This window comes from Anabrus simplex, chromosome 1 (genome assembly GCF_040414725.1).
Source record: "Anabrus simplex isolate iqAnaSimp1 chromosome 1, ASM4041472v1, whole genome shotgun sequence".
Classification (NCBI taxonomy): Eukaryota; Metazoa; Arthropoda; class Insecta; order Orthoptera; family Tettigoniidae; genus Anabrus; species Anabrus simplex.
Genome location: NC_090265.1, coordinates 518,545,072 through 518,571,525, shown reverse-complemented (window position 1 = coordinate 518,571,525; position 26,454 = coordinate 518,545,072). Strand labels below are relative to the sequence as shown.

The 26,454-nt window shown below is 36.6% G+C and overlaps 1 protein-coding gene across 1 annotated transcript in view; it reads right to left on the bottom strand.

Annotated features, from left to right (window-relative positions):
• Window positions 1-26,454, bottom strand: part of LOC136875920 (jouberin) — a 114,388-nt gene that overhangs the window by 10,283 nt on the left and 77,651 nt on the right. Inside the window, exons 9-10 of the mRNA XM_067149570.2 lie at window positions 19,499-19,650; window positions 3,750-3,911 (exon numbers count right to left, since the gene is read on the bottom strand). Coding sequence (XP_067005671.2) covers window positions 3,750-3,911; window positions 19,499-19,650 — 314 coding nt within the window. The remainder of the gene's footprint in view (window positions 1-3,749; window positions 3,912-19,498; window positions 19,651-26,454) is intronic.

Below are 26,454 nucleotides of genomic sequence, written 5' to 3'. Positions count from 1 at the left end.
GAGATGTCGGTTACACTATCAATGTCTTTATGGAGAATAAAACCAACTCCATTCCTCGCCACTGCAGGATTACCACTCCAGTACAATTTATATCCATCCTCTAACATTCTTATGTTGCAACCTTTTGATATGGTTTCATTTAGCCCTAGAATGTGAATATGTCTACGGTTCATTAAATCCATGATTTTGTTGCCTTTTCCTGTTAGAGTCATAACATTTAAGGTTCCAATCCAAAGGTAGTTTCTATGATTGGTTCTTCTCGTGCATCTTGAATGAACATCGGACATGACATCGTCATTAGTTCCAAGAGTACTTGAAGTACTGTCGACATTCAGAAGATGTTTCTTTCCGAGGTTTGTTTTCATTCTGAAAGAACTGCATTGTACTCCTGTACTGATTTGCTAGGCCTAACGTACTAGATGATTTTCTTTCAGGGTGGTCTTCCTTAGCCTTTGGCAGTCCCCTGCCTCACTGCAAGGCAGCAGCTTATGAATTTATGTGTTATTTCCCACACAAAGGTCTCATCTCATCCAACCTTTTAAAGGAAAACTCCTCTGCTCACAGCTATTGGTTTTCCCTTAGTTTGCCTGGTTTGTATCGGAGGAGGAGGACACATTAAATTTTCCTTTGTACAGTGAAAACTATCAATAAGGAATGATTCTAATATCTTGTAATGGACGACAGACCCTTGGCCAGACAGTCGCAGGTAGTACCGCCTACTGTTGCATATGGTAGCAGAATATATTCTAACCTGACAGTATATTATAATAATTGTATGGCTTCAGCTACCGTGTGCAAGCATTTTAATCTGATACCATCCGGCTGCTTGCTTGTCACTTTTGATGTTCCGTTTTACTCCAGGCCTACTACATGGCAGAGTAAACTGAATCACTCTCTCGGCCGTTTATGGCAGAGTTTTAATTAATTTTGTCACCTGAATAACAAATGTGTCACTGAAGATCTTTTACATGCCAGCATCGTACGACATAGAGCATTAAATGGCTTCTTTCCGCCCTTAAAAAATCCGACTACCTCTGCCGGGTTTGCACCCGCTAGCTTGGGATCCAGACACCGACACTCCTGTGAAGATATTATGGGAGTATTTCACACATGAAGGTGTGTGCCCTGGAAACTTCTCTCATGGAAAACATGCGAGCTATTTGGAAAAGGAGACTCATAAATCTTGACTGTTTGAAAAAATGTGCAAGATTGAGTCTCTAATCAGTGTGTGCTATCACGATGAACTTAAAAATATGTGCTCAAAGCTTGTGGAATCTATGTCAAATCACATAATGGTGTTAAAAAATGCCCTAATGTTCATGTTTGTCCTTGTATCCTCCTTCTACGGCTCCCTCTTCTCACACTGACCTGCAGTGTGTCCACCAATGTTTTCCTTTCCTTGTTCCTTTCCAATACACATTCTTGACAATACAGGGTCTCTCCTATAAACTCAGACCGTCCAGCGGTGTTTTTACTCTCGGAGACCTAAGCTGCTGTATGGGAGGCGCATGCATAGTTCTTGACCTTGTAAAGAGCATGCACGTGTTCGACCTTGCAAGCATCAGTAGCCAGTCTGAATCTCAGCTGTTAATATGGTGAGACAGTTATCATTGCAACACCGTATTTTAGTATGTAAAAGTTATTTTAAGTACAAGTCGGCTCGACAGGTTCGCAATGCATTTGTTCAGAAATTTTCAATTACCTTCACAAGCACAGATTTGCATAATTGTAAATAAATGTGAAACTACTGGCTCAGTGCTCAATAAAAAACATGTGCACACATGAACAGTTTTAACAGAGGAAAAGCTAGATGACATTGGTCCGGATCTTGAACAGTCATCGAATGAATCGCTCACAAAATTAGCACAACAAGTAAGGGTTTCGGTTTCTTCTGCACAAAGAGCTACAAAGCTGTTACACATCAAACCGTACAGGTTTACATGGGCCCATTGTTTAAAACCTGCTGATCCAGCCACAGGAGTGAGATATTGTGAGTGGTGTCTTGTATCACTGAATTATCGTTTATTTGACCCACAGCTTGTGTTGTTTTTGGATGAGGCCTTGTTTCATCTTAATGGTTGTGTGAACAGTCATAACTATTCCTATTGGTGTGCAGAAAATTTTAATGGTGTTTATGAAGTCCCTCATTATGGAGGGTGACACTTCCAGCAGCTTTTATAAGGTAAGATTTCAAATAAGATTGTATACATGCTTAAAGCAGGGCGGCCACGCACGACGTAAGTTGGGCTGAGGCAACTGCTGTAGCACAGAGAACAAACACCATGCAGTTGGCCTGAGTTTATAAGAGAGGCCCTATACAGTAAAAAATGGTTAGGACGTTTTTGTGGGTACCGAGGTAAAAAAAACTTCATAAAGAGGAAACTTGCTAAAAAATTACACTATTAAACTTAAAAGTTAGGTCTGAACGTAAAAATAATGATGATAAAGACTGGAGTGGGACATTGATGATGATGATGATGATGATGATGATGATGATGATGACAAAGAAATAAGTGTTTACAATTATAATTAATGAAATTAATAAAGAAATAATACATTTAAAGAACACCAACACAGTAAAACATCAAAGAAAAACATTCTTAGAAATGCGAACTATACGTCCATATTTGCATAAAAAAATTAAAATATACAAAAATTGTCAAGAATTTGATTCAGAATAAACCAACACATGTTTAAAAATACACAGAAAATCACTTGCATGTAAGAAACACGTATCACTTGTGTGTAAGAAACATATCTAATGTAGACTGCTTCTTCTTTGGTTCCAAATTACATACAACAGTATCGAGTTTGGTAACGCAATCCATTACACTGTCATCCACAACAAAACTTGATACATAATGCCGCACTATGTACTGCTGTTGAATGCATTGGTACTGCTGCGCAGATCTCCTTTGTTTCATTTTCATCCTCGGATTCTTGCTCGTTACTGTCTTTGTTAATCATCAACTGTTCATGAATTTCATCTACCGTCTGCACTTCGCAGGTGGCAACACTATCATCACATTCTTAAAACTATGTGGATTCGTCCACTTCCCTATTACGAGCGGCGTTAATTTCTCCGTACCACTCTCACTGTAGCATAATAGCACTGGCAGTCTCTCTATACTGAGATGATCCCCATGGCATTTCTTATCGTTGAACGTGTATGTTTTACCAGGATGATTTTTTTCCCCTTCGGTTCTCACAAAAAACGTACAGCAGACCTAATTTAATACGTTACACTATTCACTTATGAATGAAAATTAAGCACTAAGATTAAGAAACAACACTCAGAAAAAGTACTGTTGCTCTATCCAAACAACCACAGCAAAGACTGGCTTGGGACTGACGCTACTTGTAGCCAAGGCAACTAGCTGTAGGCCGACATGCTAGTGTGCTATGTTGTTTGGGTAGTCCGCCGCCATTAAATTAAGTTCTCTGCCAAATCCTTACGCATGCCAGCTGTGGCTGGAGCGTCGTGCGCGCAACTTGGCCCGGAACGCTAATTTAAATTTCTCATGGTGGGAGTGTTATGAACGTACTAAAGAGTGACATAAATGTGCTGTCCAGGTTTCTTTAGCATGTATTTAATAGGACATGAATTGGAACTTAGGAATAATGACATAATAACCAGGGAAACACGCTAAAGAGGGACGCCCTAACCAGTTTCAACTGTATATGGAACATCACATTCTAACATGTGAATAGAATATGTTATAATAGGAAACACAATCTTAATGACGTACTTATCATTAAGAGCGCCACGGTACCACTGTATGGAAGTGCCTGTGCCTAGGTCCACCATCCTCAGTAAGTTGTCACGACTATGTACAAGTAACCGCTGTCCTCCAGGGTGAGTCACCAACCTGTTGATCACTGTTTCTTGGAGGTCCCGTAAAGCCACTCGTCTGCAAAAAAAATGGTAAAGCAGGAGTAAGCATCACCAAGTTATGAAAATGAGTACACAACAATATTACCTTGGACTTATCAAAGGATAACTATAACATATTTTTGTTTCAGTATTCAAATTAGAACACAATATATAAAACCGACATATTGAGAAATATCACAATTGAGCAAGTCGATCACTTCTGTAATTTGGGTAGTTTTATTGCACCAGAATACAGATCATAGTAGGAAAACTGTCCTGACAAAGAAGACATTTAATACGAAATATAGCAACGTGGCATGAAGATATCTTGACATTAATATTACAAATAAGTTTCCTTTTTTTAACAGATAGTAGTGTTGCAGGAATGTAAAAACTTGATATTATGGTAACAAGGCATCAATAAATGACAAGATTCTCTGAAGCTGTTCATCTGAAAGAGAATGTCCCTTTTTTTATTGGGAAGAAAAACAAATCAAAGGGATAATCTAAAATGAAATTCAAGGAATGAAAGTGCATCCACAGCAGGATAAAGCTAAATCTATTATAAACGTTAGTAGCAAAACAACTTTTTGAAGTGTAACAGGACAATATTGAAGAAAGAAGAGACAAGGAAGACTTGATAAAAACTAGAGGACATTTCAAGTTCTAAAGTAAGTAGCTTAATGTACTAGTTGACAACACCATATTTCATAAACACTTTGCGTCACAGTCAACAGGTCTTACAGTAAAAGTTGGATTTAAATAAAATGAAGTGAATTCGGATGACAATTTTCTACTACTCCTAATGGAATTAAAAGAAAAATGATTAAACATCTTGCTACAAAGAACAAATAATACAAACCTATACCTATTACATCTACTCAGAGCTCCCAGAAATACATATATACATACTGTCCCCATCACATTAACAGGAATATTTTATTTCGTATTCACAGCTAATTAGGCTGTTGTGGCTCTCATTGGCCACAAGCAAACCAGTTTTGTGCTGTCCAGCTCTCCTATTGCAGCTACATGTGTCACCGAGCGGGGAGCTGCGAGGCAGTATACGAGGACGGTTTGAAAAGTTCTCAGAATCACTGCTAGATGTCAGTGCTAGAGCAACGAGGTTCCCGTGCAATAATCACACATCCTTTGTGAGTGAACATGTGGGGTGTCAGTGCTCTAGCTGCAGGAGTGTGGTAGTGACGACTCTTTGTTGTTGTTCCCGCGTAGTGATTTGTGACAATGGAAAAAACTGAGATTCGAGCAGTGATTAAATACTTTGTAAAGAAAGGTATGAAAGCAAAGGAAATTCATGCCGACTTTCAGAACACACTGGGGGACTCTGCTCCTTCATTTTCAACTGTTGCCAAGTGGACCAGCGAGTTTAAATTTGGTCGGGAGAGCTTGGATGATGATCCGCGTAGTGGATGGCCAATAAGTGTTACAACCCCAGAATTTATCGCAAAAGTGCATAAAATGGTCATGGAGGATCGTCGACTGAAAGTGCGGGAGATTGATGAAGCTGTAGGGATGTCTTCTGAACGGGTATATTATATTTTAACTGAATAATTGGGTATGAAAAAATTATCCGCAAGATGGGTGCCGCGGCTCTTGACATTGGACAATAAACGCACCAGATTGGAAATGTCCGAACAAAGTCTGGCCCATTTTCAGTGCAACCAACAAGATGTTTTGTGCCGGTTTGTGACTACAGATGAAACTTGGGTCCACTACTATACCCCAGAGACAAAACAGCAGTCAAAGCAGTGGAAACATGCTGATTCACCACCACCAAAGAAAGCAAAGGCAGTGCGTTCGGCCGGAAAGGTCATGGCCTGTTTACTGGGATGCAAAAGGCATTCTGCTGATAGATTATCTTCCTACTGGCCAAACAATTACGGGGCAATACTATGCAAACCTCCTAGACCAACTACAGGAAAAGATACGCGAAACAAGGCCTGGTTTGGCAAGGAAAAAGGTCATCTTTCATCAAGACAATGCTCCGTCGCACACAAGTGTTAGGCCTATTGCCATGGCAAAACTTCATGAACTGGGGTACGAATTTTTGCCACATCCACCTTATTCACCTGATTTGGCACCATCAGACTTTCACCTATTCCCCAAGCTGAAATTTTTCCTCGGTGGACGGAGATTTTCTACAAGGGAAGAACTGACAACCGAATTAGAGAGGTATTTTGCAGGCCTGGAGGAATCTCATTTTCGAGATGGGATCAAGGCATTGGAACATCGCTGGACCAAATGCATTAGTCTACAGGGAGACTATGTTGAAGAATAAAAGCAGTTCCACGGAGGTAAGATAATTCTAGTACATTCCAAGAACTTTTCAAAGCACCTACGTAGTCCGCACATGTGTAGAGTGTAGCATTCTAGAAAGCCAGGCACGAGCCTATCAGGTGTTGTTCAAGCATACGAATAACCAATTATGAATGTGTTTTAAATGCACCCCTTCATGAACTGAGGAACTATAAGCCGTGGGGTACAGGACTCCGATACTTACTCACTTGCTCTTACGTTATCATTCCTAAATTTTGATACACTGAGTTGCTCGTCGATACTACGGTGCAGACTTTATGGAAATAAAGCCAACGACTTATGAGGGTCTACTTTGTTTTGCTTGAGCTCAGATCTGCTTGATATTTGGTTCTACAAGATGTGTGGTATATTTCATCAACGGACGCAAGTTAAGTTTCAAACTTGTGTTCAGTAGAAATTATTTAATTGGTCGTGTACAGATAGTAATGTTATCAGTCAGTTTCAATGCATGAAGAGGATATTCTCACCACGAGAGATTAAGAAACTGCAATGGTACTAGCCAACGTCAAAATCCTGTTCAATTCGATGGACACGATTTTCAAGAGGATTTCCAACCCATTTGACACAGCGAACATGAACTTCTAAATGGTGGGCACTTTCCCATCCCCTAGAATGGAGCTACCAGAGGCATAAGGACAACAGACAGCAGTTCGAGCCTCTGTACCTGTACAAATTTAAGTACCTGTACAAATTATATTTTCTTTCACCCTATTACAACGTAGAATGATCCTTCTAGATAGTAATTTTGTTTCTATTAGTGAGTTGCATACTGTAGTACTCTTTCCTATTTTCCTCTATCTTTGTTGAGGTAGAATTGGTAATATTTGGAGGAATATGATATGTGTGTGCAATCTTCAAACATCAGAATTCATTAACAATGTTGTGTTAATAATCACGACTTAAACATATTACTCAAGTATATGAACTAAATTAGTCGCCATAAGACCTGTCTGTGTCGGAGTGACGTAAAGCCACTAGCAAAAACACTAAAATAAAATAAATTATTGATTTATTTCCACGATAGTGATGATTTTTATTTCATGGAATAGTGCTAGACTTTTCTCTAAACATTTCTACAAAGGGAGGTGAAGTAATTATCTGTGTATTTATTTCAGTTATGGTACATGTGTGGTATGATTAATAAACAGTGATTAATAATAAATGAGCCTACCAATTTAACATGATTATTTAAATGAATTTAAGTGTTTAACTGACATTTTAGCAGAGTTTGAAAATGTGAAATCCGCTCTAGATATTGTTATATTAGCCGGTGGAATATACGGTTGGAGCAGAGGTCTTCGTAGAATTTAATGGAGGAGTACTTGAGCATTTAGCACTTTAGTATTAGGCACTTGAGAACTTATGCAACCCACTGGTGGTGATGATTACCATGCTACACTGTCTGTTAAATTAAATGTAACATTAATCACACTCAACTAGTAAATTGTTATGTTACAATTTTACCCACGGGATGTGAATGCATATTTAATAGAAAGTTCAGCATAATTTTCTTCGAAATAAAGTTCATAAAACACTGTTGTAATTTTGAGAGAATAGACCTGTACAGTGACTTATTTAATTTGGTCACGACTCCACAAATAAGCGATCATTCATGATGCAAGTTGACTATCTTCTCTAATTCATTGCGCGGTATTAATTAAAACTCATGACCTAAACTTAGATAAATTTGTGATCGTGTAATGAATGATAAAAGATGTGACTGTTGGTGTTAAGTGGTATATTTTGTGCTGATTGATGTTGTTACTTTGATTTATTTTTGTGATATTTTGGAATTTGATTCATCGTGTGTTCTGTCACAGTGACGGACATTTTGGCATTGATTAGGTTTTGTTTGACTGGAAAGAGTGTAGCAATTATTTTAAGCCATGTATAGAGGCCATGGAATAGTGCTAGACTTTTCTCTAAACATTTCTACAAAGGGAGGTGAAGTAATTATCTGTGTATTTATTTCAGTTATGGTACATGTGTGGTATGATTAATAATTTAATTCCAACTAACATAGTTTCTTATTTAGATAGCAGGATCATTCAACAGTTTAACTGGCAAGGCAACTCAATGTGATTCAATAAGATTCAACAAGATTCAATAAGATTCCATAGGGTTCTATAAAACTTGATGCAATTTAAGTTACTCATTAGATTCATCGCAAGGATGTGAACTAAATTACAACATGTATTATAACTCAGATGGTCTGATTAATTGTAAATTAATGCAATGAGGCTGATTAATTGCCAAGTTATACAATTAAATTCCAGAGTAACTGAAACTCAATAAAAACTATTGTGACTTTATTAGTTGAGATAAACCATATAAGGAATTTACAACTTGAATGTGAACTGAAAAAAGATTGGCTCAGTGAGGAATTACACTTAGTTGATTAAACTGTAAATAGATTATTGCACCCACTCAAAGCCTGAGTCCCAACCAGCATTTATCTCAGGGGTGTTACAGTTCGAATCTAACGCAAATAATAAACATCAACAAAAAAAATATGAAGATACGGAATTTCCAATTAAATATATGGGCGCCGTCTAATTAGTACTACAGGGTTGAATGGGACACTCAAATTATTAACTTCAAGACTCATCATAAAAACAAACAAAAATACATTAAAACAGATCAAAGGGAAAAATTGGAGGCTCTGTCCTAGGAAAGGGGACAGATATTTTAAACGGTCACCAAGGGTTTACTATTCTATAAGAACAAGAACTTGGAACTGTTTCCTTGCAAATGCTTAAGGAGCATTTTATTTAAAGATAAACTGGAACATACACAAACATTTGTTGACCTTATTTTCCCCCATAATTTAGCAAATCATTCCTGCAAATTTACATAACAAATTTGACACAGAAGATCACCCATCCACTTGGGTGGTTGAACTGTTGATTGCCGAGGGTTGAAACACAACCCTCGTGACAACACCACGACCAATTCTGGTCGAGACCATTTACCTGTTGGCAAGGTGGGCATGATCACATGAATTATGTCATTGCCTCCACCTTTATTGAGATGAGACCTACCTGGGATAGTACAATACCATCCCCGGGTTCCTAAACAAGATATGCTATTGTTAACTGAAAGAAACGACAAAGGGATTCTAACCTAAACCTCCAGATGTAGGGATTTGCCATCACATTTAACATCATAAATTTAGCTTATTACCTACAACAACTTGACCTTATTACGTCATTTTGCCAGCTGACTTGCCTAGTCTCCTTCAACATCATCATCCGAAAAAATCCATTAAAAAATATTTCATTATTATTATTATTATTATTATTATTATTATTATTATTATTATTATCATCATTATTATCATCAGTGGAGATCATCATTATCGTAACACTTAATCATCATTGATTTAATATTTTAATTTCATTTTCCACCATTATTATATGCTCAGAAATAACATTGTATATGCTTCTTCAAATTGTTGTTGTTGTTATTATTCTGATAAATTAATTTCACTTGTTACACGGCAGATAACCATTATTAATTTTAATGCATAACCCTTTATGGTTCTGGTCTTGTTTGGCACTAAGCAACCAGTTAAGACATGATTTACTTGGATTATTATTATTATTATTATTATCATTATTATTATTATTATTATTATTATTAATTTGAAATTTTAATTTCCAATCTTTAGAATTTAGTCACGTATGTTAAATCTCATATGAACAACCAAGATCCGATTTCATATCGGTCAGGACACAATGATGGAATTCGAACCGCAACCTTAATTCATTTCGTACTGTTATTAATTTATGGGGACACCATGTTATCCCAAGACAAATCTCAAATCCCATGACACCTCATGGCTGGGAATCTTCATCCAGTCCCTGCGAGTGCTAAATGATTCATTCCTTCTCATTTGAATTCCATTTATTCCATTGTAACTCTTCAAAACATTTTATTTATTAATCCTTGGTGCGCGGATTCTTCTGCTACTCATAACACTGGAATCATCATATAACATCAATGAAGACCTCAGGATTCCTCTATTTTATCATCATCAGTACGGCTCAATTTTATCTCATGCCGGATTTTTGTCCTGCTCGACTTCAAAATAAAAAATGGGCTTAACCCACTCTGGCGTCTCACAAGTGCCTCTATTGCTTCTAAACAAATCATTTTGATTATTATTGAGTCCAAAGCATTAAATCAACAAATAATATTAAAATCAAATTTACTGTCCGAATTAAAAGCTTTCACGTGCCGCATGTTATCTCCACATTTAAATGACTTTAACTTGCAATCATTCTATAAAACCAGGCCCGTGCCTTATTCACAAAGTATTATTATTAAACACTCAATTAGGCATAACCCATCCATTTATCACTCCGATACTTCTAATGATTATTATTATTATTGCTGTCCACTGGCGAAACTTCGTGGCACACAATCATTGCTATTTACATCCAAAACTATCGGACATCATTCCAGTCCCACAATATTTAAAATTCACTGGTAACCCTGTACCTCTGGTAATCTTACAACATGCCCTAACATCTATAAAATTTATCTTTAAGTGACACAGGCTCCTACACAATCAGTCACGAACACTTCAAGCACTTGAACAAAACAAAATCAACGCTAATTTACTCTACTAAAATAATCAAGAATATTATGGGTGCTTGATATAATTATTTACATATTAATTTGTCCCATTGTCTACCTATATCTGATTTGGACATGCCAGGAAGCGGCTCGTTTAATGTTCAAGTTACCATAATTAAAGAATATGATTCTTCCGTAATTAAATTGATATGGTACTCATCCCTGCCTGTAGTTTGCTAAATCGGACGAGGACCACATGGCCCGTCTAGTTTAGCATGCCATCTTGCTGGTCACCATGCCAGTACGTAGAGGTAATCCTTTACACTTGTCACATTTTAAATTGTAGAAAAACAAATAAAAATTAACACTTGGGACGATTTTACACTCTAACTTTAACAAAGGAATTTTTACACTGCTGGTCTTTTATCTGGCCCACTTAATGTAAATATACATTCTTCATTCCTTCCCGGCAATAAGGAATGCGTGATACACCGGTACCACCTTCAACGGCTCGGCACGCACTCGAGTTTCGAACCCGGCTATTCCGTGAATGTTCGCGTTTCTGCGGCTTACGTTCGCTTGGCTGACCAGGTATCAGTTTGTAATCGACTGTTCACTGGCGTCTAATTATGCCGAACAACCGCGACCGTTCTCGTGTAATATGTACTGTTCCCTAGATATATCACTCCTACCCGTAGTTTTATATTTAATTAGTTCTGTAAATGTTTATACATTTCTATTGATTTGTTGGTAGGCAACTACTTGTGACTTTCTCTGGTATTCAAACTCATGATACTGTTGAGTGTTCAAGTCTGTAACGCGTACTACTTCACGTACTGGATCACTGTGCTAACGAACATAGTAAATGCTCGACAAACTTTTACGAAGTCTGTCTATGCACTGACGTAGTGAAAGTTTTAATAACTTTCACAGAATGTTTACACACACTGACGTAGTAACTGCTCGACGAACTTTTACCAAGTGTCTCCTCAGTTGCCCTGTCCTGGTATTTAAGTGAATGTTCATCCCCTCTCTGAGTTCACGAGAGGTCACGTTAGAGTGAGCAGTTCCAATTTCCTCATTTGACTATATGCAGACCTGCCGGTGACTTGAAATTGGGATCCACCGATGTGATTATATGATTCTAGCATCTATGTCAAATCTCAACTCAATTCGATCGCTGGTAATTAATATAATTCGAATTTAGCTCCTGTACTCTTGGCGGGTAAATATGCGCTATTTATGACGTCCCTTGCCTTTAACCAATCAGTGAATAGCGTCACTAATTTCTAAGAATTATGACAGTAAATCTTCATTAATTAATAACTTTTAATAATTGGTAATGTTTCTAGAATTTTCCTAATTACGTGTTTTTTTTTTTTTTTTTTTTTTTTTTTTTGCTATTTGCTTTATGTCGCACCAATGCGAGCTCACAGCTGCGCGCCTCTACACGCACAGCCAACTCGCCCGGTTCCTGATTACGAATCTGTATTCAGTTTTTCTTTATAAATTTTATCAGCAAAGTTACTTTTTATAGCACCTCCTATAATATGATGTTGGCGTGACTGCTTCTCCCTGGCAAATTTTACTATTGGTCCATAGTTAACCAGGAATTTGAAATCTCATGTTTTTCCCTTAAAAACCAACTGCCAGTTACACACCCGTCTCCAGCCTTGGACTTTCCCTGATATCATTTCCAAGAATCTTGCGCGCCGTTATTTCCTTGTTCTAAATATCACTTGGACCTCAGGCTCGGGATTTTCTGTTAACTCAGAAATAACCAACCCTTCTCTTTCCAACTTGGCAATAATTCTTGGAATACTAATTTTTCTGGCCATTGTGTTTCATAATCTCTAGTGGAGACAGAAGTCTGTGCAGGTTTCACAATACCTTCCAAACTGGCCAGTAGGCCTATAATATATAATGTAAGATATTATTGCCTAGCGAATATGAAATCTATTCCTTAATAAATAATTCTAATTGAATGACACAGCTGACAACCCCCACCAGGCTACATTATACAGTCAATGTGAACATCGAAGGAATTAGTTGATTTGTTATTCTTTAACCAAGGGATTAAATTTGTAAATATGTTACTGAGGAAGGTTAAATTTAGTTCAATCTTTGAAAGATTTAATTTACTGCAAGTGTGAGCATAACTCTTCATAAATTAATTAAAGAGACAATTAGGATAACTTCACCTGAATATCAGATGGTAAAGGTAAGGGTGTATTCTGCCCAAAGGCAGGTCCGAACGTCTGCAGAGGTGTGCCTGAGCTGGAGTTTACGTATGGCAGGGTAGCCAGTTCCTTTCCGCTCATCCATTCCCTTACACACATCCCCCCCCACCAACAGCGTGTGGCAACCCATCCAAATCATGACCACGCACAATGTTGCTTAACTTCGGAAATCTCACGGGATCCAGTGTTTCAATACGGCTATGGCGTGGATTTTATTTCCAGCAGATGTGGAAATGAATTAATTTATTTTGTCTGCATCTGACTTTCCACTTCATCAATTAATTGAAGTCTGTTTTATTTGCAGATTGCATGGCAATGAGCATTCATCCAAGGAAGGATTCTGTCAGTCTTTCAAGTCAGATTTCATTTTGTAAAATCATTTGTCCTCCCACAAGATGTTTGTAAGTAAATTTGTAAATCCATTTTGATTGGCGAGTGTCATCTATATCCTGTTCATTCTGTCACTTTCTTATGTCTTCAAATTTGGGTTGGCCAACACGAACGGTCCACTCCTAGGGATCTTCATGTTCGCTGGCTGAGTTCTACCAGGTTAACAGGGACCCCCCTTCCCCCCCCCCCCCCCCCACACACATACACTTAGACACTTAGATACAACAACTTATTTCTGGAGAGTACCATGGTTCGAGCGTGTCCTCCCTTCCCTCAGGGGCTGTCAAATTGGGGAGCGTAGGTTGGAAAGCACAGATTCCCTACCCGAATCTGGCATCATTTCCATTTACTTGTACGTCTTTAGCCAACTCTTGCTCTCTTCTGACCTTGACTGTATTAGGTTCTTGAGGCCTCGAAAGTCTTCCAATTTCAGTTGATTGATACAGGGAAGAGATGAGACAAATTTATGACAAGCTACTATCTGCGTCTGACGAGAATTCGAGGCAGCTTGTAGATACGGCAGGAGTACGAGCTACAAACATCAGTCGTTACAGACAATGCAAGTTCTCTGAATCAATGCATATTCATTATCAAACTGTTCATTATAACAGTACATACAGTAAATGTGTAACTAAGGCGCAATTGCTCTACAACTTTGAAACTTCATGACAGCACCTCAATTCATGGATTATAAATTTCATTTTTGGTTCCGTATTGAACTGAGATCACAAATATAATTACTGTAGTTATAAAATGTTTTATTCCACCTTTTCAATACTATACATTGTTTTCAATGCCTATGCTTATAATGCTTTGCTAGATACTAGTTTCGACCTCATTTTAGGTCATCAGCCTAAAAATAATTACACTTTTCTATCGGATGTCCTGGAACATTACCCTCTTACGAAGTAATAAAAAACTAATAAAGTAAACTATATGTACATTGTGATAACATTCATTATAAAATGTGGTTGAATATATGAACAAGATTAAAATAGATTGTGATGCCGATGACTGGATAAAACAGATAAAAAATGTCTAAGTACAAAATATTGTCTATGAATCTGTAAATTCAAATGTACATTACGTCAATTTTACGATGATATTATAAAATTACATAAACATTAAGTATTGCGCAAAGATAAAAGTATAGAAAATTCATGACATTCTGATTACAATGCCCAGGTTGTTCTGGTGAGTTCTATGGCTATTACACTTCCTTACAAAATTGTGGATCAATTGTATGTTACATCAATTTTATGATGATGTTAGGATATAGGTAGACATTGAGTATTGTGCAAATATAAAAGCATAAGAAATTTTTTGATTATGATGTCCAGACTGTTTGTAGTGAGTTCTATAACTAAATTGCACATTCCTACCTATGATTGAAAATTTTAATTTTGTACATCATTGGTGCAGAGGGTATGTATAATTTGCTTAGAATCCAATATTACTCAGTTTCAGAGTTCAGGTAAAATATACGTAGACCGTGTATAAACTACTTCTTGTGGTGAGAGGTGGAATTCCAAGTCCAAAGCAGAATCGAATGGAACCTGACGATAAAGGAAGAACTGTATTAGTGCAAAGTTCTCGAGAGAAAAAAAGAAATTAGAGTGAGAATAATAGTGAAGTAGAGCACTCACCTGGCGCGGTGATGTGATGGACTTGGCCGGTAATGTACAATTAGTGTGAGTGTGAGTTGGAAATGACAAGGAAGGAAGCAGATGAAGAAGAAGAAGAAGAAGAAATTTACGAGGGAAGGTAGAGGTCTCCCGGCTTTAACTATTTGAATCTTTTCCTCAAACGAACAGCCAGTAAATGGCTTTTCAAACTGATTTACAATTATATCCGTTTTAGATTCATCCATCGTTAATACCACATGTGCGCAAAATATAATAAAACACCGAAAACACAATGAATTAACTCACTAGTTAGCCACAACTCAAGCACTGGAGGTAAGTCACCCCAGTGGCATTGGTCAGTTTCGTCACGTTGGGTTCTCGCTGGGGGGGGGGGGGGGTAATCTGCGGGTCCCGTTCGCTGTAAAGATGCCGACTTTCTCCAAGTTGCTAACAGATGGCAGAGGGTAGCACGGGTATGGGGTGACAAATTCTGACCACGTTTCAATTGCAGCGACATCGTTCGGAGGGTTTCAGAACTACGTCTGCCACCGAATGCAATTTTAAGATTGAATGCCTTACATCCTTAACTCCTCCATTCGCTGTCTCTTTCTTCCTAGAGTGGAGTAGACGGCGAGACTACACCAGCACCACACGTAGTCAAGCAACGGAACCAGTACAGTTGCGCGGACATTTTGAACTTCTGAGAGATGAAATCATTAATATTTGACTTGAAACAACCTAAAATCGTACATCAGACAGTTCTTTGTGTTATCATAACGCATGCAATGAATGCCTTGCATTCAAGGAGAATACGCCCCTGCTAATTTGACTCCTTGCTTCTTAAAAATATTCGTAATTTTGTGAATTTTGTTGTTGAAAGTGAAGGTAGAGAATGATGTATATTTTGGTACTTCTTTTGTAAGTGTTTATGTTTATTAATTATGCTTTCTATGAAAAGGGTGTCAAAGCCGTTGCATTTTGCTATACTGCAGATTATGCTCAGTTGTCCTTCTTGGCCATGGGTACGTTGAAGGCATGGTAGAAATTTTAATATAAGATATCAAGAGCATATCAATGCAACAAGATACAACAAATTTTCAGCTATCGGCCAGCGTATGGTTGATTATAAACATAATTTCACGAACATTGAACAGGACATGGACATTCTTGCAAGGGTCCTTTACTCAATATAATGGAAAATTACTACATACACTTAGATCAGTATTTTAATGCCATTTACAACCATAACAAAATCACGGAGAAATCCAACATTTTATTTGATCTATTCATTTCTTTTCTCAGAAATAATAATTTAGTTGACCAGAACTTGTTCTTAAATTTAATTAAGGCTACCATGCCGAAACAATTACTACCACTCCCACATCCTTCAGCCCGCCTTAAGTTAGTTGCCATTTCTTCCCTTCCTCTTTCATCCCACACGGCCCGGTTCACCAGACAGCTCCTCCCATCACTCCCCCTCTACTTCCCCTGCTTCCTTCCTTGTCATTTCCAACTCACACTCACACTAATTGTACATTACCGGCCAAGTCCATCACATCACCGCGCAAGGTGAGTGCTCTACTTCACTATTATTCTCACTCTAATTTCTTTTTTTCTCTCGAGAACTTTGCGCTAACACAGTTCTTCCTTTATCGTCAGGTTCCATTCGATTCCGTTTTGGACTGGGAATTCCACCTCTCATCACAAGAAGTAGTTTATACACGGTCTACGTATATTTTACCTGAACTCTGAAACTGAGTAATAATGGATTCTAAGCAAGTTATACATACCCTCTGCACCAGTGATGTATAAAATTAAAACTTTCAATCATAGATAGGGATGTGCAATTAAGTTATAGAACTCACTACAAACAGCCTGGACATCATAATCAAAAAAATTCTTATGTTTTTTATATTTGCACAATACTCAATGTCTACATATATCCTAACATCATCATAAAATTGATGTAACATACAATTAATCCACAATTTTATAAGGAAGTGTAATAGTCATAGAACTCACCAGAACAACCTGGACATTGTAATCAGAATGTCATGAATTTTCTATACTTTTATCTTTGCGCAATACTTAATGTTTATGTAATTTTATAATATCATCTTAAAATTGACGTAATGTACATTTGATTTACAGATTCATAGACAATATTTTGTACTTTAAACTTAGACATTTTCACTGACTGTTTCATGGGCGCCCGCAGGATCTTTTCCAGGAGAGGGCACATTAACAATTTTCTTGAATATAAAAACCAATATAACATCAGCAACATTAAACTGTTTACAGAAATTTCCGGTTATAACAGATGCTAGATGACTGCCAGTAAGTTCAGTTCATGAAATAATCTGGTATGGTATTAAGCAATTGAACATCAACCTTTTTAGAATTACAGGGGGGGCAAGCACCCATGGAATGTTTTATCCAATCATCGGCGTGACGATCTATTTTAATCTCGTTCATATATTCAACCACATTTTATAATGAATGTTATCACAATGTACATATAGTTTAGTCTATTAGTTTTTTATTACTTCATAAGAGGGTAATGTTCCAGGACATCGGATAGAAAAGTGCAATTATTTTTAGGCTGATGATGACCTAAACTGAGGTCGAAACTAGTACCTAGCAAAGCATTATAAGCATAGGCACTGCAAATGATGTATAGTATTGAATAGGTGTCTGTCTGTTAGGTCATCAGCCCAGAGGCTGGTTGGGTCCTCGAATAGCACCACCAAAGGTGATGTGGTTATAAGGAAACCGCAAAAACCAATGGCAGCACCAAAATGAGGTGTACTAGGCAAGATGAGGAGTGAGGTAGTTTGCCATTGCTTTCCTCAATGGGTCAGAAAGTGCTATTGCAGCAGGACTGACCCTATGAGCAAAACCTTTCATAACACTCAGATGCACTAGTCGTGCTCTGAATGCCATTACTCAGCACCACCCATTCCCCAGCAGCTTCCATATTGTCACAGCCATGGATGAGACTGGGACTTCGGTGAAAGCTACACTTTACCCTGGCCTGTGCCAAGAGATGGATACAAAAGTACTGTATCCATCAAGAAATGGCAGCAGGTAAATTGAATAGGTAGAATAAAACATTTTATAACTAAGTATATTTGTAGCACCTCAATTCTCAAGAATCACCACAGAAGGAACAGGTATTCATTATAAGGCCTTGAGACTTGAGATAGGCATATGCGCGGCAGCCATATTCACCCCTCGCACCTCTTACCCCGCATTCACTTGACTTCTCGTGAGACAACCATAGTACATGCAAGTAGATAAATGGAAGACAACAATTTGTTTTACATTGCACTGGCACAGATAGGTCTTACAGCGATGATGGGATAGGAAAGGGCTAGGAGCAGAAAGGAAGCGACCGTGGGCTTAACTAAGGTACAGTCCCAGTATTTACCCCATGTGCTAATGGAACCACGGAAAACCATCTCCAGGGCTGCTGACAGTAGGGTTCGAACCCACCATCTCCTGAATGCAAGTTGATAGCTATGTTTTGTATAACATTATTATTATTATTATTATTATTATTATTATTATTATTATTATTATTATTATAAATACTGGAATATCTTAAATGCACATGATCACCAGTTTTCAAAATAGAAATTTCAAAAAAATTATACTTCTTATACCTGAGGATGTACGATATGCAGATTAATTATTATTTATCATTGTCCCACCTCTTCCACCATGCTAATCAATTGAAAGTAATGAGGAGATCAATCATAGTCGACCTCAGTGTTTCATTAAGGTAATGAGCCTTAAGAGCCCTCAAGATGTTTTCTGGCTGTTCTTTTACAGCTTTTAACCAATTCTCCTTTTTTTTCTGGTACTGGCAACAGACGCTACAGAACTTTTTTCTTGCTTGTAGTTTAAAGCCGCACTAACACAATGAAGGTTTTCAGCGATGCTAGGATAGGAAAGGGCTAGGATTGGAAAGGTAGCGGCCGTAGCCTTAATTAAGTTACATCCCCAGCAGTAATCAATAAGCTAGTCAATCCTCCTAGTCGCTACTACAGGCAGAATATTCCTAAAAAACCACAATACCTGGCTACCAAAGATAAATAAAGACCTACAAAAAATTGGTATGAACAAAGCATTCAAGACAGAACAAAATTCATAATGCTAATAATCAAACATAAAATTTACACAAAAGCTTAAATAAAATTATATAGTATATACAAAGAAGGTAAAAAGAAACACAGTGAACAGATGGAAATACAATGGCAAGAAAAGAAGAAACAGTGTGCTAAATAGATTCAAATGTGCTGCCTAACTGGGCATAAAGTATTTTATTTTTAAAACCTCATATATGAGAAAATGCAGTTCTGAAACCAATCAACAGAACTTTTCAACCTGAAATGATCCAGTTATTTCTACAATGTAGAAAGTAATACTAGTTTCAGAAATATGCTTACTTCTGCAGTTTCCATGGAGAGAAATGTTTCTTGGCTTCAATACAATTCCATATGAGGATCATTCCTCTACTGTCTCCCGAGAAGAGCTCACCAAATTTGTTGAAGCATAAGGCACTCACAAAGCCAGAATGACCTTCTAACTCCTGAACCAGCTGTGAACATAACCAACAACATAGATATGTTTTTACGATATATTTAAAACTGCTATGATACATGGTGGCTGGGGCTTTGGATTGAAGAATGAGGATGGAAACCAAATCTTGGATTGTGCCAAAGCATTATGATTTAGCTCAGACCAACATATTTTGCTTGCTATTGGCTTTACGTCGCACCGACACAGATAGGTCTTATGGCAAAGATGGGACAGGAAAGGGCTAGGACTGGGAAGGAAGGGGCAGTGGCCTTAAAACATATTTTGCAAGAAGTGTCCGTCACATCTAATTATCTACAGCAGCAGTGGAAAAAATATACAGACTGATTACTGGTTGGTAAGAAAGGATGGGCCCTTCATTTTATGACAACAAATGGCCTTTTGCTGCAAAGATAAAATTCCATTTGTCAATAAATGCCATAAGACTATGAACAGAAAGTCCAAAAATTCATAATTCAAATGGGAAAGAGTAAGACTATTTGTTACTGCAAGGAGTACGCAAGGATGTGACAGACTGGCAAAAGGGGGCCAAAGTGTGCCCAAGATCACACAATGAATGAAGTTGCCCGAATTGTTGGTGTATCAATATGGACTGTCCTGTGAGTCGACCAGGAGTAGTGCACCACAATCTCTGATGGATGATGGCAGTAAAGCTGAAAGTGATAATAAACGAAGTAAGTCTACATGTTAATACAGTGGAACCTTGATTATCCGTTCTCGGAAACTACGTTTTCCCGGATTATTAGGTCAAATCACATGGTCCCATGATCATCCTAATTAATCTTCTTAAAAAGTGTACAAAACTGTGTTGATTATCCTCCTAGTCAACACTCAACATAACATCCAATTAAGATGAAATTTTAAATAGACATGTTTCGACCTGGCATAGGGTCATCCTCAGTAAAATATATAATACACTAAAAACATCAGATACAAAATAAAGTGCTCGTTAAAAATGTTTTCCCTTAAAAAACATGATGAAAGTTAAAATGTGAAGTGGTGGTTCGTCTAAACAGTTTCTGAGCCAGAGGCCTGTTTGTTGTGATATTCCCATTGTCTCCTGATGCAGTTCAACTCATATCTGTACACTGTTGAATTAATTAATGTGTTCAGTCATAGGCTGATAATATAAGTTGTTATTGAAGTTGAACTGCCTGTTTTTAGTCTGTAAAGTGGATAATAAAAATAAAATTAGGAATAAAAAATGGTGAATGACAGGAAACATTTAAGGTAAGTTTTGGTGAACGAAATTAACCCACGTTACTTGACCCGCTTGTATTATTCGTGTTCAAGTGATAAGCTTTAACAGCTTCATTTCAAGTAATACTAATCCCGTATTGACTATAATCAATCAATGAATATTCAAGATAAACTTAAATATTATAAATAAGCGGTCCGCCTATTCAATACAATATATAATTTATTAATATCTAGGGCATGTTTCATCCCCTAAGGGACATCATCAGCTAATAATAAATTAATATTAATATATCAGAAATAAATATTAGAATTGGAAAGACACATTAAAATTTTAGACAATTTAAATAAGATCTTCAAATTTTGTTAAAATTGTAAGTCATAAGACAGGTAAAACAGTTAAATTGTCCATATTTCTCTTGTTGATGTTCTTGGAAAATACCAGTTTTGCTTATAAAATCTTAAAATATCATTTGTTGTAAATAGCACACTTGATTTGTATTCCTTGGTGAAAGATTTGTTATTCCTTAGATGGTATACTAAAATTTAAATGCTTCAGAATTTAAAGTCAGATCGGGGCCGTGATGGTAAAGTTCTGTGTGGTAATGGATATAATTTTATCTGAAATAAAATTAAAAAATAAAAAATAATATAAGTATAAGTAACGTGAAATGGAAGATGAAATAAATATAATGTAATGTAATAAAATCATATTACTTACTCCTTATTATTGGCCCCGATGTGCGGAGAAGGACTCACTTCTACCGAGGTAAGTGTGTATCTGCTTTAAAACAAGTACTATTAGTTGCTACACTGAGCGGGGAGTGTGGAGGGGAAGTAGGAGAGTATGTCCTAAGTTGAACAACCTGAGTGTCACCGAGCGTGTGACGTGTTAGAGTCTGGCGTTTCTTCCTAACTTTCGCTTTTAACAGTTCTTCATATAAAATGTTATACTTCTCAGAAAGCTCATTGATATTATTTGTTGGATTGTTTCTCTGGTCCAGATAAATGTAGATTTCCTCATATATGTTTAATAAATGACCTTTCTTTACGGTTTTCAGTATTTTGAGGTCATTATCTATGTTTGTAAACATGTGATTGGAGTCGGTCATGTGTTCGCTCATGGCCGAGTATCTGTTGTATTTCCTGGCTCTGGTGTGTTACTGATATCTTATAATGAAGTTCCTACTTGTTTGTCCTATGTAACGTTTTAAACAACTAGCACATTTCAGTTTATAAACACCCAAATTTTGGAATTTATTATTATTATAATTATTATTAACGATATGAGTGTTATAAAACAATTTCGAGTTTGTGTTGTTAGTCCTAAAAGCGATTCCTAAATTACGTTTTTTGAATAGATTCGTAATACTAATACAAGAGAAATATGGACAATTTAACTGTTTTACCTGTCTTATGACTTACAATTTTAACAAAATTTGAAGATCTTATTTAAATTGTCAAAAATTTAATGTGCCTTTCCAATTTTAATATTTATTTCTGATATATTAATTTATTATTAGCTGATTATGTCCCTTAGGGGACGAAACATGTCCTAGATATTAATAAATTATATATTGTATCGAATAGGTGGACCGCTTAATTATAATATTTAAGTTTATCTTGAATATTCATTGATTGATTTATTCGAGTTCTTCGAGTACGGAGTCCAGCTCTCCACTGAAGTGCTCCCACAGTCGAAATGTACAACGTATAGTTAGGAGGAGGTGGAGTGGGGAAATGGGGCGGGACTTCCGGGAGTGTGGGAGTATGCGGGAGGTAACTGAAACTGAGTGTAATAACTGTGAAATCTTCTGGTCTTGTTTTTTACAACAAATAATTGGAATTTAAGTTACCCATTTATATTCTCCTTTCATTTATCTCATTTAAGTTGAGGGCTTTTTGGACCTTTTTGTTCACTATGTAGAATTTTTAGATCTTCATCTACTGTGATATAATTATGATTATGGTCTTTGTGATGGTTACTCATGGCCGAGAAACGATTATATTTTAAAGTATTGCAGTATTCTGTATATCTTCTTTTGAAGAAGTCCCTGCCAGTTTGTCTGACATAAGATGAACCGCATCGCTGGCATTACAGTTTATATATCCCAGAATTTGTGTATTTATTGTTACTATTTACTGTATGAGGGTTAAATACTATTTTTTCATTAGTGTTGCTGGTTTTAAAAGCAATTTTTAGGTTTTGTTTTCTTAGGGCGTTAGTAATTATATGTATATTTGTATTACTAAATGTTAATATGACATACATTTCCTTAGTTTTTGACTCTTTTGTCAAAGTGGTTATGGGCTTGTTTATTTATAAACTTTGTGTTAAATCTATTGCTCATGGCTATTTCGCGGAAGGTCTTTTATTTCTTTTTTCAAATTTTTCGCTGAGAGTGGGATTTTTAAAGTTCTCTCTAACATGCTGTTGTAGGCAGCCTTTTTGTGAGCTTGAGGATGTACTGAACTTTGTTTAATGGTATCAGTAATATAAATTAGTTTTCTGTAAATGTTAAATGACAGGTCATTATTCTTTTGGCATGATACTGTTATGTCTAAATAATTAAGCATGTTGTTGTTCTTCATTTTCATAGTGAATTTATTACTATGGTCAAAACTATTGAGTAGTTCCAAAATTTCCTTTCCTTCATTAACATTACTATCTATAGCATCTAGAACATCGTTGACGTAACATGTCCAGTATTTTAAGCTTTGATTTTGTCGATGATACCTGTGTGTTCTATATGGTTCATATATACATATATTAGCCAAGATACTCGAGGACGGTGCTCCCATAGGTAACCCTGTCTGCTGGTAGATTTTACTCTCAAAGACGAAATAACTACCATACAATATTACTTAAGTGAATTTTAATAAGCCTATGAACTCCTCTATTTCACCGGTGCTCAATGTATGGAATTAGGTTAAATTATTCCGTATCAAATTTATAGTGGCTTTAACAGGGATATTAGAATACACATTAACAACATCAAACGAAAGGTACCTTCAGATGTTTCATTCTCTCGCAAAGTTCTATAGAGTTTCTATCGTAGTATTTGCTTAGTAGTGATAATGCGTACTAAGGATTTCTGAATAAATTGAGATAATTTATTTTTGGTAACGATTTTGCTACAGGTAACCTACATTTCATAGTAGTGAGTTTTCTCTTTTCAAATTCATTGAAAAGGAAGTTACTATTCTTGACTAATGATTTTAATTCTTTTTGTAACCTATTTGTGGGATCCTTCTTAATTATGCCGAAATGGTTTTCTGTGAAAAATGAATGTGTTTTATTAATATAATCGCTCCTCTCCATGATTACTATTGCATTCCCTTTATCCAATTTAGTTGCTATCAGATCATTAACTTTTAATTTTTTCTTGAGGCTTTTGACTTTCACATTATTAGAGCAGTCTGTATTGTGATTAAATACCTGTTTATGATAAGATAAGATTTTGATTCTTATAACATATTTTGTCTCTTCCTGTTTATCTAATGGTAATTTGTTGATGGCCATTTCTGTTTCTACTAAAGTTAGTAACTAAACTGTCATGTTTGGAGATGGTGAGCCTATTATGTTTGGGCTCACAACTCAGAATTTCAAGGTCACCCTTACTAAGACTTACTTTACTCAAGTTCATAACAGGTGGATGAAAACCTTTGGATTCAATGTTGGATTCAGTTGTGTTGCTTAGACTGACAAAGTTTTTTTTTTTTTTTTTTGAGTTTATGAGTGAGTTCCATTTCTTGTCTAATGTATTTTACTTTATTGGATAGTGTATTCTCTAGCTTATTTCTAACACGTTTTTGTAGTGAACTCCATTCTAATGGGAAGAAAAGTGTGGCAATTTTAAGTGGGCCTCAATGTCTGTTGTTCAAAATTGACTTTTTCTTATGTAAAAACTTGATTTCCACCCGTATCCAAATCTTATCTGTCTTTAATTGAGTGACTCTAGTTTTTGCGCTGTTTCTGTGCATGTTTTTAATGAACTTTAGGAATTTAGGTGCCACATCATTATTGATGATTGACTGATGTTTGTTGTTTAAAGGGGCCTAACATTGAGGTCATTGGCCCCTAATGGTACAAAATGAGACGAAATGAGATGTCAAATTAAAAGTCCAAAATCCTCCACTGACCAGAATTCAAAGCATGAGGACGAAGAATGAATGGATGGATATCAATTTAAAATGATCAGTGGATCCGACCCACAGTGCCTCCACATGCACAGAAGCTGGCACAAAACAATAGTATTACGGACCAAGGGACTGCTTCTATAGCATGATGCTGAATCGATTATGCTGATAATCGAAACAGGTCCAAAATCCAGGTCATTGGCCCCTCATAATGGTATTTATCGCTAGGAAAGTAGAACCATGCTATTTGTCATGTTGCGGTACTAATCAAAATTAGCATAGACTCACGATATTCCACACATTATGGTACTATTCAAGGTAGAGTAATGCGCACATGTAACACAGACCTATGGTGTTTCACACATTGCGGCGCTATTTACAGGCAACGCAAACCTATGGTGTTCCTTACATAAGTGGGCCAACCACAGGGACTCGTCTATCCCGTGGTATTCCTCACACAGTGGGAACTGAGCATAGGTAAGGCAGAACCATAGTGTCGCTAATTCCACAGTGTCGCTTATATAGTGGTACGAATCACAGGTACTGTAAGACCCACATCCTGATTCACACACTGTTGCTACTAATCACAAACCTATTGTGTACATAACATAGTGGTACTACACGCAAGTAAATGCGACCCATGGGGTTCCCTGCGTGATGATACTAATTACAAGTAGTCTCATGGTTCTAATTTGATCATCCCTTGGTCACCCCTTTTAGTCACCTCTTACGACAGGCAGGGGATACCGTGGGTGTAATCTTTGTCTGCGTCCCCCACCCACAGGGGGTCACATCATCATTAAGACATCTCTTAGAAAGGTTATGTCTTTACCTATTTTTGCTAATTTCACTTGTGTGTTACAGCAGAAATAAACTTTCTTTCTTGCCTGGATGGCATTCCCATTACAGACTGTAAATCTCATGTAAGATCCATACTGATGGTTGAATTTCTTACTAATTGTACAAAATTGTGTTGATTCCTCCTAGGCAATACTCAACATTACATCCAACTAAGATGAAATTTGAAACAGACAAGATTATACAAGATTCTACCCAGTGTAGGGTTATCCTCAGTAAAATATATAACACATTAAAAACATTAGACACACAACATGAAGTTTTTTCTTCAAAAAATAATGAAAGTTAAAAATCTGAAGTGGTGGTCATTAAAACATTTTTTGAGCTGGAGGCTTTTTTGTTGTATGTAAAATTTGATATTTGGTGTGCTTTAGCTGAAGGAAAAAATAATAGTAGCACCCAAATTTTTTGAAGAAACTGTAAATTCAGATTGTGACATCACATTTACATAGAGATACATTAAAAAAATTTCTTCTTATAAAAGAAGGGAATTCAATAAAGGATATAATTTCTAAGCAAAAGCATGTCCAGTTTGTGCAGTACTGTGAGTTGGAATAATAATAATAATAATAATAATAATAATAATAATAATAATAATAATAATAATAAT